We start from the raw sequence: 13,193 nt of genomic DNA, 5'->3' as shown, positions 1-13,193 counted from the left end.
TTTGAGTTCTACAACGAGACTGCAGAAATTTCCAAGTTTTAAGGGTATGTTTATGTATTATGCCTAATTTATAAGTGGTTCTCTTATACTTAATTCATAAATATTGACTTCCAAATCGGCTTAGTAATATGTTTTTCTTTGGACCGACACATTGCCAGCATGATATTACTAAATGCATCACATATTCATGACTATCCATAATTTGGCCAAAATAATCTTCCTTTGGGATAAATATTTCGCATAGACAAAACATGCTTAATGTTCAAAATAAATAAATTTTATCTAATAGAGGTTACTTTGGCAACATATTAGAGTAATCTATTCCATTTGAAACAAGAAACACGCATGGTATAATTCCATTCCCAGTATAAATAACTATTTCTTTTATGCGCAGTGGAAAATAGCAAAAAAGACATCCTAAAATGCAACTGGAAAAATGCCGATCGATATTAGTAATTTTCTATTTATGGACTCACATATTAATATATTTTACATAGATATGCTATCATTAAAGGAGTCCATTTCATGATCTAATAAAGTATTATTATATGGGTCTGAAAAGTATCAATTATTCTTTTCTTTATTGTATGTTTGATGGACACATACTTTATGAAAATGTTTTATGAAAAGACATCTTTTCATTTGAAAAGTCACCAACATAACCTTTAAAAAGGGTGGTCTCTAAAGTCAGAATATGTTCTCTTTCTTTTCTTTCCCATCTCTGAAAAGATAAAGTATGCACATTGCCCAAAGATTTATACATCAACACCCTGAACTTGTCGCATCACTTCTTCAATCAAGTTTTCTCAATCAACTCTTGCAATAGAACAAGGTTAGTGTTCCTATAATTATTCTTCATCACTATCTATTGATTTACGATCCTATGTTGTTAATTATTTTTTCCAACAGCTAGTACACCTTCTCTTCCATACTTGTCAAGTAATGATATCTGAGAATATAATGGCCAAAGGATTAGAAAAAAAATAAGAAATGTTGTTGCACATTTAACACTTGCATCAATAGAAGAAATAAAAAAATATGCAGTTTCAACTCCTTTATTTTGGCTAAAGAGACTCTAGGATCTGATAATGATTGATCACAAAATTTTCTACTTGTTCCCGTTAAAATTCTATCTCTTCTGATAAAGTTAAAAAAAAAAAAATAGAAAAAGAGAACTTTGGTCTCTTCTTTTGTTTACATGATAATAGGTTAGTGGATACTTTTAGGATGTGATAGTGACCACAAATCTTAGGTTAGTGGATACTTTTAGGATGTGATAGTGACCACAAATCTTAGGTTAGTGGATACTTTTAGGATATGATAGTGACCACAAATCTTTCTGCTTTATCCTGTTAGTAACTTCTCTTTTTGACTACTCTAATATGTTTATTCCCATAAGGCTAACAACCAGTATAGCTTATGTTGAATGCATAAACCAGTAATGTCTAAGCGAAAAGTAATAACATTATTAATACTTTAATATCGTAGATTTTCTTAAATATTTTTTGCGACTTCCAGCTGGTAGATAGAGACTTGAGACTAGACTGCATGAAGAGGATTGTGGGACCAAGCTGGAAATGCGATGGAAGCCACTCAACACAGTAGCTTAATGATTCTTTTTACAAGAAATAAAAGAAAGACCTTTGCACTTTCTGTTTTTTTTTAAAAAAAAAAAAAATAATTGAGAAATTACACGACTTCTGGCGGTTCGTCTGTTGTCATACTGAGAGATGTTATTACTTCTTCTCTGTGCGGAAACTCCCTATTTTGATCACACACATAAGAGAGAAATTAAGAGAGAAAGAGGTGATATGGCTTATTGACATTGACTGCCATTATGTTCGAGATTGCTTAGCTGCTGACCTTATTTCTTTACATCATGTGTCCACCTCCTCACAACTTGCTGATATATTGACAAAGTCTTTTCCAGGGCCTGCTCATCATCATCTTCTTTGCTAGCTTGGAGTGGCTTCCCCCTCCAGCTTGAGGGGGGGAGGGTGTTGGGACTAATGAAGTTCGGCTGAATAGACCCATTACCTAGTTAGTCTTCGTAAATGTTCATTTAATTAGAATAGATGTAGGTGTATTTGTAACTAGAGAACAATCTAGACAAAATAGATTTATCATTTTGTGACTTGATAATAAAATCATTTTCTCTCTCTCTACTTTTTCTCTCTTTCGTTTAGGGTTTCTCACGTAGAGATTCGATTAAACCAGCTATGGAATTGAATCAAACATATACAAAAGAGAGTACATTAGAGATAATGTTCCAATAAATTAAAAATTTAAAGGAACACGAAAAAAAATACTACCAGAGATTTACATACTAGGAGAGTCTACTGTATCTTTGAAAAGTAAAAAAGCAAAAGTCAAGACCACCAATGTGAACAAACGATTACCTTAGCTAAAAGTTTACCTCTTTTCCTGGAAGTTTATTGGTATATCAAACGAAATAGAGTATGAACCTGAAATCAAATTTCCCTAAGTTCACACACACTGTGTCAGACATGTAAGTCTTGTAGCCTCCAGAATCCCATATCAAAATCAAATATAAGCTGAGTTATGATAATAGATAGATATTGTTTGAGGTGGAGTTAGGATTTGAAGTTTACGAGTTCAGCATTTTAACTCTTTTATAAGTTATTGAGTTCTAAGTAAATAATTTTTACATATTAAATGATTTTTTTAAGACAAATACCACCTTTGGACCAAAGTTGGCCGACTGTTTGCGCCAAGACCTCCCTGTGCCACTATTTCCGTGATCATTTTCATTGCTACAATTTTGAGAAATGCAATCTTCTTTTTGCTCTCCAATAACTCCTGCTATTAATCGTTTGGTCATTGTGCAGATAATCAGCAGTTTTCAAGTTGCCCCTGTTAACTCGTCATATTCCAAGGTAAGGATTTCTTGAAGTTCATTAAGTTTCTGACTTTCTTTTTTCATCCTTTGTAGAAACTTTGGTTCTCTTGTTCATTCTTGGCTTGACATTACTTCATAATACTAATGAAATCTTTTTGCTCTGCTTGTATGCAGTATTGGAAGCTTAGGAAAAGGTGGTAATTTTGCTCAAGTAGAAAACACTCATGTGAGTCTTATTTTATTTAGTATGAGGCAGTGGTGATTCATACAACAAACTCCAACTTGTTTGGGACTGAGGCGTAATTGCTGTAAACAATAGTCATGTGAGAAATGTTGTCTTCTATGCAAGGAAATGATAATACAAGTCAACAAATTGCTTTAACTATATATTGAACTGAATGAATTACACAGACGTTGAATGAACTACATTATTTTTTTCGTAATAGTACAAACCAGCAATTTTATTTACCTGAACATATTTGGAACATCAAGCAAAGATATTCGTCAAATGTACAGCAGAGTAGATGCATTTATTTATTTTTATATTGGGAATTATTTTATTAGCAATTTGGTTAGTGGGCACTTTCAGGATCTGATAATGATCACAAATCTTTCTCCTTTTGACAAATTTAAGAGAAAAAAGAGAACTTTGGTCTTTGTCTTTCAATTTGTTTATTTGAGAGATTAGCAAAGTAAGGTCAGTGGACACTTTTAGGAGGTGATAATGATCATTTTCTCTATTAACAACATGTCCTTTTGATAAAGTTAAAAAATAAAAAAAAAATAAAAAAAAAAGAGAGAGAAGTGGGAATTTTGCTTTTTCTGCTTTTTATTTGAGAAATATGGACTTTTGGAAATTCATCAAGTGAAACAAGCCACACAACAAAGACATACACAAAAAGAAAAGTAAGGGAAAGTGACCATTGATAGGATCCTCCTAAATAAGAGAAAGTAAATCACAGCTAGAGAGAAACAGGAAGAAAAGTTGAAGGCATCTTCATTTACGCTTTTCATTTTCCATGTCTGATGTATAAATCAACTCCGTGTCGATGTATAAATTAAAGAAATAAAAGCAAGACCTTTTGCTTTTTCTGTTTTAAATTTGAGAGACTATGAGCTTATGACGATGCATTCACTATCATACTGAGAGATTCTTCCTTGTTTATGCAGAAAACTCTCCCTATTGTTAATATTAGTGCAACATTACGTAGTATTGTTGTGAGAGATTTACAATAATCACTGAGTTTACAATTCAATATTTATAGATAACAACAATGAACATCTGGAGTGTAATTTCGCGTATAGGTGCTTGAGAGGTTAGGATGTACACATTTATTTTCTACCTTTAAAAAGCAGATAAAAGTACATTTACGAAAGAGCGCCCACCGAATAAAAGAAAGGAAAAATAAAAGAAAAGGAATTCGACGCAAATACAAAAAAAAAATATGGCAGCAAAATCACAAGATACAAGGCTAAATGTGTAATAGATAGTAATACACATCGAAGAATAAAAGAATTACGGGATTACTAAATGATACTACCAATGTCTATATTTATAGATATTTTGTAAATTTCTTTAACATATATAGAATTTACATAAAAGCTACTTGGTTTCGCTAAACCTGTATATTATACACTAGCTCCGCCTCTGTGACACTGATTATTGTAGGAACGCCAATGACATTGAACCTGGTCCGTGTCTCTGTCTCCGTCTAGATTGAGATGTTAATTTTACCGGACAATATACGGATAGTCACTCATTGTACGATTAGTTCGCTCGTAGTGCCCACTCAACTTTATTTTCTAACCACAGTTCTCAATCAACTTTGTTTTTAATTCACGAAGTCACTCAGATGGCTTTGGATTCACTTAGAAAGTCACTCAACTTTCGTTTCTAACAATAAAATTCTTTGTTATTGATGTTTTAATTTCAAAGTCATCCCCATTTTTGTTTAAATAATTTTTTAATTAAATTTATTGACATGAAATTTTTAAGCCAAAGTTATAAGAAATAAAAAAGTACTTATTTTAACTATTTTATAAACCCGATCCACTAAAAATATATTGACCAAAATCTTTAATTTTACCTTCATTTTCCTCCTAATTTCTCTTTTAACAAGAATTAAAAGAAGAAGAACTACAAAGTCTGACAATTAACAAGACAACATACATGACCGCAAAAAATTAAGACAAAGTATGAAAATGAGGATATATTGGAGACCAAAAATTTCTAATACCAAACAATAAGATGTGAGACTAAGCAATTAACCACCTTAAGCAAGGAAAATAACATGATGTTTGAATCAAATCTACGATTTCATTAATTTTTTTCATTTACTAATAATCTGATTCCAATATGCATTTAATTTTCTTGTTGATTGCAAGACTTTGTATTTTTTCTCCTTTTAATTCTTGTTAAAGAGAAATTAGCCAGTAATGAGAGTAAAATAAAAGGTCTTTGTTAATATATTTTTAGTGGAGTGGGTGAGTCAATAAAATGGTTAAAATTGGTACTTTTTTATTTCTTATAATTATAAGTTTGGCTTTAAATAAAAAATTAATGTCAATAACATTTAATTGAAAAACCACTTTAAAAGGTTGGGTGACTTTATAGGTGAAACACTAATAGTTGAATGACTTTCTGGCCAAAAAATAAAGTTAGTGAATTTTAAAAAGCCCAATAATAGTTAGTGAAACTTTTGTAATGTAAAATAAAATTGAGTGATTTTCTAGTAAACTAATCATAATTGATATTGTGGTTAAAAAATAAAGTTGAGTGACAATCTGAACTTTGTATTTGCCTTAAGAAAATTCATTTAATATGTACAAATTATAAATTTTTAGTTTAATTAAAATTTGAACCCATAAACTTTAAATCTTAGGCGACTGCTCACGTGTACAACATATTTTACCCCTAGCTTGAGAGGTAGAAATGTTGTTTCGGATAGAAACTTGACTTAAGAAAAAATATACTCCCTCCGTTTTAATTTATATGAACTTATTTAATTGGACACTATATTTAAGAAAAGATAAAGACTTTTAAAATTTATGATTTAAAATAAATTTTAAATATTTATGTATTTATAAATTATTTATAAAGTAAATTTATTTCTAAATTTAAAAAGAGATCATTTATTATGAATTAAAAAAAAATCACATAAATTGAAACAGAACGAGCAGAAAATTTTGCAGAATGAAAGTCTACATTCTTTTGCCCCCAATTTTACTCTGTTCACTTTGAGAAGCAGTCAAAGAAGACGGCTTCAATTTCCTTAGTTGAAAGAGACTTCAATATACTTCCAACAACCTTCATTAAAGAAGAGTAGAAAAATCAAAGAAGAGTCCAAAAAAGGAAGTCCCTTTCAGACAAGGAAAATTAAAGACTCTGAGCCAAGCTGGAAATGTGATGGACAGACATTTGCACTTTTTGTGTTTTTTAAATTGAGAAATTACACAACTTGTGTCAATTGGTCCATTATCATACTGAGAGATATTCTGCCTTTTTCTTTGTGCAAAAATCCTATATATTGCAAAAAGCATAATATATATATATAGGCTCTCAAATTTGATTTTAACTGATAAATATATTCTTTTAGCTTTGAGTGTCTTGTATGAGTAAACTATCGCATGAAAATATACTATTAGAATAATTTGTGCATTTTCTTAAATATTTTTTTCTATTCAAATTAGTAACTGTGAAACAAAAATTCCAGCTGGACTTCCAGCTAGTCGATAGAGACTAGAGCAGACTGTGGACCAAGGTGGACATGTGATGGAATCTGACTTGTCTCAAGAAATAATTAAAAGAAAGACCTTTCCATTTTCTGTTTTTTAGATTGACAAATTACAAAACCACTTGTGGCAGTTCATCCATTTTCATACTGAGAAATATTGTGCCTGCCTTGTGCAGGAACTCCCTCTTTTATTACACACACGAGAGAAAAATTAAGATAGAAAGAGTGATATGGCTTATGCTGCTATTACTTGTCTTATGAGAACCATAAACCAATCAATGGAACTTACTGGATGTGATTTGCAACCGTTCTATGCAAAGCTTGAATCCCTGAGAGCTATTCTGGATGAATCCTACAATGTAACGGGCGATCTTGAAGCATTAACAAGCTTGGAAGTTGAAATTGCAGAGGTAGCATACAGTGCAGAAGATATGGTTGACTGGAAATCAATAGATGTTTCTTCAGCAGAAACTTCAATTACGCGAAGCGGAGCTTTCTGGAAACTCTGTTGTTCCTTGGATCAAGAGGTAGAACGCATTGATTCCATCATGAAGAAGTGGATGGCAATACGGAACTGGTACAGAAAAATCAAAGATTTGAAAGCACAAACGTTTTCTCTAGCCAGTACTATACCTGAACATGCTGTAGAGAGGCCCGAGCACATAATGGTTGGCCATGAAAATGCATTCAAGATTATACAGGATCAACTCACTGGAGGAGAGAGGGAACTAGAAGTTGTCTCAATTGTAGGGATGGGGGGCATAGGGAAGACAACTTTGGCTACAAAGCTCTACAGCGATCCATTCATTATGTCTCACTTTGACATTCGTACAAAAGCTACTGTTTCACAAGAGTATTATGCGAGAAATGTACTCCTAAGCCTTCTTTCTTCGACAAGTAATAAAACTGATGATAAACTAGCAGACCAACTTCAAAAGCATCTTAAAGGCAACAGATACTTGTTAGTCATTGATGACATATGGACTACAGGAGCTTGGGATGATATGCAACTATGTTTCCCAAACTGTAATAATGGAAGCCGAGTACTCTTGACTACTCGGAATGTGGAAGTGGCTGAATATGCTAGCTCAGATAAGTCTCCTTATCACATGGACCTTTTGAACTTTGATGAAAGTTGGAATTTATTATACAAAAAGGTCTTTGTGCAAGATTGTTTTCCTCCTGAATTTGAACAACTTGGGAAACAAATTGCATCCAAATGCGGAGGATTGCCTCTAGCAATTATTGTGATCGGGGGACTTCTCTCCAAAATCGGTGAAACATTGGATGAGTGGCAAAGTGTTGCCAAGAATGTAAGTTCAGTGGTAAGCACAGATCTTGAAGCCCAATGCATGAGAGTGTTGGCTTTGAGTTACCATCACTTGCCTTCTCACCTAAAACCGTGCTTTCTATATTTTGCAATTTTTCCAGAGGATGAACTGATTTCTGCAGATAAACTTGTGGAGTTATGGGCTGTAGAGGGATTTTTGAAGGTAGAAGAGTTGAAAAGTATAGAAGAGGTGGCAGAAACATGTCTAAACGAACTTATAGATAGAAGTTTAATTTCTGTCCACAAATTGAGTTTTGATGGAAAAATAGAGAGTTGTCGAATGCATGATGTGACCCGTGAGCTCTGTTTGAGGGAAGCTCAAAATGTGAATTTTGTGAACTTTGTAGGAGGAAAGAGTGATCAAAATCCTTGTGCGCAATCCATGCAGTGTTCCTCTAAGAGTCGAGGTCGGATCAGTATCCATAATGTGAAAGAATTGGCTAGGTGCCGTAGCAGTGAGGCTCATTCTATCGTGTTTAATATATTTGGATTTAGTAGATTGGGATGCTTCGTACCGGAGTTGCCTTTCAAGCTAGTAAGAGTGCTAGACCTTGCTTCAATTAGCTGTCGAACTTTTCCCAGTGAAATTCTACATTTAATGCACTTGAGATTCCTAGCTTTGTGTCTTTATCCTCTCTTAGAGCAGCAGTATCTAGGATCCGCAGAAAAGGTTCCCTCATCAATAATAGACATTCCTCCATCGATATCAAGACTATGTTATCTGCAAACTTTTATACTTTATGGTGACAATTACCAGGAATATTCTTTCATATTGCCGTCGGAAATTTTGACGATGCCGCAATTGAGGCACCTTCGTTTGCCCTGGAATTACTTGCGGTATTATGAGCCTACAGAGAATAGTTTGGTTTTGAGGAATTTGCAATGTCTCTTTGGATGGAATCCTTTATATTGTACTGGGTCTGCATTTAGACTATTTCCCAATCTAAAGAAGTTGCAAATTAGTGGCGCCCGAGAAGATTTTTGTATTCGCAAGGACCAGTATGATTTTCGCTACTTACATCAGCTCGAGGAATTGGAATTTAATCTTAGTAATCAAGCTGCTAAATGCTTTCTAGATAGAATTACACCTTCAGATTCTACTCTGCTCCTACCTCCGCCAGATGCTTTTCCACAAAACCTTAAGAATTTAACTTTGAAAGGAAGTTTCTTCTTGCCATGGAAGGATCTGAGTATTGTTGGTAAATTGCCCAAACTCGAGTCCCTTCAACTAATCAACTGCAGAGGTGAGGAGTGGGAAGTAGCTGAGGAAGGGTTTCCTCACTTGAAGTTCTTGAAACTGAGCAAATTGCATATGCGGTACTGGAGAGCCAGTAGTGATCACTTTCCGTGCCTTGAACGCCTATTTCTTGAAATTTGCCGGGGTTTGGATTCAATCCCTCAAGAATTTGCAGATATAACCACACTTACTCTAATTGATATCGATCAATGTCGAGAATCTGTTGGGAATTCCGCCAAGCAGATTCAACAGGACATTCAAGACAACTATGGAGGTTCTATTGACGTCCATATTCGTCATCCTTTGTAAGACATCTTCTTCCTTGATTTTTCACATCTTCTTCCTTGATTTTTCTTATAATTATTTCTTGTATTTGTGCTTCCAAATTATATATGCTGAGGCTAATGCTTGTTTGGTAAAGAATATTTTACTTGATTTAATCTATTTCTTGTAGTTGTAAAATTACAATTCGTAACTGCTTTTGTTGTATTTTTGGCCATTTTTGTGTTTTCTAAATACAACGAAATACAAAATCGTTGTTGAGTCTGGTCATTTTCGCGTTTTCAAAATACAGCGAAAATACAACGAAATACAAAATTGTTGTTGAGTTTGGTCATGTTCACGTTTTCTTTCGAAATATAATAAAATACAAAATCGTTGTTGAGTAAAAAACGGTTGTATTCACTGAAAATAGGTGTGAAAACGGCTATATACACTGAAAATATACTTGGTGGGCATGAAGTTAAAACGGCAAAAACTTTAGGGATTATGGGACAGCACATTTAATTAAAAAAAGTGAGGTAGCTATGAAATGTAAATTTTGAATAATATAGCTACTAAACTTAAATATTAAAAAAGATAGTTACTATCTATAATTAAGTCTTAAGAATAGCTATAACAAATAAATTTTACAATAAATATCAGGAAAAAATATAACTATACAACTATATAAAAATAGAGAAATTAGGAGGAAATGAAGGTAAAATAAAAGATTTTGGTCAATATATTTATAGTGGGTCGGGTTTATAAAATAGTTAAAATAAGTACTTTTTTATTTCTTATAACTTTGGCTTAAAATTTCATGTCAATAAATTTAATTAAAAAATTATTTAAATAGGTTGGGGGTGACTTTGTGGGTGAAACATCAATAGTTGAGTAACTTTATGGTTAGAAATCAAAGTTGAGTGACTTTCTGAGTGAACTAGCCATAGCTGAGTGACTTCGTGGTTAGAAAACAAAGTTGATTAACTTTGTGGTTAGAAAATAAAGTTGAGTGACTTTCTGAGTGAACTAATCATAGTTGAGTGACCATCTGAGATATTGTCCAGTAAAATTAACATCTCAATCTTGACAGAGACACGGACCAGGTTCAATGTCATTGGCGTTCCTACAATAAGTAATGTCACAGAGGCCGAGCTAGTGTATAATATACAGGTTCACCGAAACCAAGAAGCTTTTATGTAAATTCTATATATATTAAAGATTTACTAAATATCTATAAATATAGATATTAGTAGTATCCTTTAGTAATCGTGTAATTCTTTTATTCTTCGATGTGTATTACTATCTATTACACATTTAGCCTTGTATCTTGTGATTTTGCTGCCATATTTTTTTTTTGTATTTGCGTCGAATTCCTTTTCTTTTATTTTTCCTTTCTTTTCTATTCAGCCGAAGGCCTTTCAGAAACAGCCTATCTGCCCCACAAAGGTAGAGAAATATGTGTGTACATCCTAACCTCTCAAGACCCCATATGTGAAATTACACTGGGTATGTTGCTGTTGTTATCTGTAAATATTGAATTGTAAACTCAGTGATTATTGTAAATCTCTCACATCAATACTACGTAATGTTGCACTAATATACGTAATGTTGCACTAATATTAACAATAGGGAGAGTTTTGTGCATAAACAAGGAAGAATCTCTCAGTATGATAGTGAATACATCGTCATAAGCTCGTAGTCTCTCAAATTTAAAACAGAAAAAGCAAAAGGTCTTGGTTTTTATTTCTTTAATTTATACATCAGACACGGAGTTGATTTATCCATCAGACACGAAAAATGAAAAGCGTAAATGAAGATGCCTTTCATTTTCTTTGCTGAAAGTGACTTAAATTCCTCTTCAACTTTTCTTCCTGTTTCTCTCTGGCTGTGATTTACTTTCTCTTATTTAGGAGGATCTTATCAATGGTCACTTTCCCTTACTTTTCTTTTTGTGTATGTCTTTGTTGTGTGGCTTGTTTCACTTGATGAATTTCCAAAAGTCCATATCATATATATATATATAAAAGCAGGACTTGGCCCCGATGATGTGGCAGTGTCTGTGATGAGAATGAGTATTTATCTTTTTCCTCGTTTATTTGGTATTTAAAATTCTTACAAACCAATTATTCATTTAAAATACAACTCAAACAAACCGCTTCATTTACAGTTTTACACTCAACAGGTGCTTCAGGCGCTCCCTTTAACTACTTCATTCTGCCACTCTCTTACTTCGGGTTGACCAAACCCTTTCGTCGTCATTTTTTTTTTTTTTTGGAAAAAAAAAAAAAACAAAACCCGCTCATCTCTCCATATAAAATCGACAATCTGTAGAATAAACAAATCTTATGCTTTACCGCTTGGAATTTCCTACTCAAATACAGAGACCAATGGAAGAAAGCACTGATAATGCTTTTGACAAAGGTCAGCCCATTTGACTTCGTTACGAGATTTTCATTTTTTTAAAAAAAATTGGTCACTTTCCTGTTGTTTTTGCATAATAAATGAATCTTTTGCATCGTTTGAATTCCAACATTCCATAATCAAATGCAGAGATCAACCACAAATAACGCTTTTGACGAACTTAAGTTCAGTAGACTTCATTGCTTCTTTCAGCATTAAGAGATTTTGACTTTAAACTCATCGCTTTCCTGCTTTTTCCATAAATTTAACCGACAAATGGAAACTTTTTAATTGAATATTTTGGTTTGGAGATGCAGATTCAGGGGAAAAAGTGCTTGGTAATTATTCGCATGCTTGGTGGTTCACTCTCTCTTACTGTACAAGGCATTTCTCTATCTCTCTCAATCTCTTCATAATGAGTTACTATTTCACATTACTAAGTTAGCGCTGAAATATCGACTTAACTTTTTCTTATTGAAGACTTCTGTTGTTTCTGAGTCTTTCGAATGCTTTGAAAATAGAGTGTAATGAAATCTTCAGTTCTTTTTTGTTTGAAAACAACGCAAACCAACACTTTCTGGAAACTCAGTTGTAAGAAAACTTCAAACAAGACCATAAAGTTTTTTTTTTTTCCCCCATTCAAGTTTACTTATTTCTGTCTGTGTCTATAACAGTGGCCGGTTTGGAGTACGTGATGAAATCATGCTTATCTCTATCAAGCCAAATATTGTTGTTGACAAATTAACAATTCCAACATGAAAACTATTCCAATACTCCTTACAAGCTCTCACAGTGTATGTAAAACTTGATGATGCGTGGATACTAATTAACTATATTTTTGTGCTAATGGCTGTGACTAAGGATTTCAATACATACATTAGTAGAAAGAGAGAGGGAGGAGATGTACTGGGAAAAATGCATCTTATAGCGGCAAGTATATACAGAATCATTTTCCTCCTTTGTTCTCGACCAATTGATGATTATTCAACCCATTTTACGCATTTTAAAGTGCTGAGATTTTTAATTAATCAGCCCATATTATTATTTTTCCAATTTGCAGTACAAGGGCTCTATTACCAACTCAGGATAGGGTAATAATGTAAATTATTCTTGTGTGATTATGTAGTTTAATTTTTGCTGTGCCTCTTGTGTGTTTTGGTAATCCTGTTCTCCTTTCTTTTTTTCTTTGCCAAGAGATGCAAAATCCTTTTAAGTCATCTGTCTTTCATGCTATGACTCTGAAATTCTTTTTTTGGTCAGATCATGATAATTTGACAACTGAGGAGATGGCTACAGATTTGGTATTATTTTCTCTTTGATTTTTTCTATCAGGTTAGTATTTGTGTTATTTTCAAAACAACACTACAG

The 13,193-nt window shown here is 33.1% G+C and overlaps 1 protein-coding gene across 2 annotated transcripts in view; it reads left to right on the top strand.

Moving 5' to 3' along the window:
* The first annotated feature begins 1,696 nt into the window (after window positions 1-1,696).
* LOC132030856 (putative late blight resistance protein homolog R1A-10) overlaps window positions 1,697-13,193 on the top strand; it is a 15,402-nt gene continuing 3,905 nt past the window's right edge. The window contains exons 1-2 of one of the 2 annotated variants that reach the window (XM_059420619.1): window positions 1,697-1,806; window positions 6,821-9,466. In XM_059420619.1, coding sequence (XP_059276602.1) covers window positions 6,825-9,466 — 2,642 coding nt within the window. In that variant the 5' untranslated portion in view covers window positions 1,697-1,806; window positions 6,821-6,824. Of the gene's footprint in view, window positions 1,807-6,703; window positions 9,476-13,193 lie in introns of those variants that run through there. The other variant, XM_059420620.1, reaches the window with a different exon arrangement.

This window comes from Lycium ferocissimum, chromosome 9 (assembly GCF_029784015.1).
Source record: "Lycium ferocissimum isolate CSIRO_LF1 chromosome 9, AGI_CSIRO_Lferr_CH_V1, whole genome shotgun sequence".
Lineage (NCBI taxonomy): Eukaryota > Viridiplantae > Streptophyta > Magnoliopsida > Solanales > Solanaceae > Lycium > Lycium ferocissimum.
Note: the sequence above shows the minus strand (reverse complement) of the source record. Positions and strands in the feature narration are given on the sequence as shown.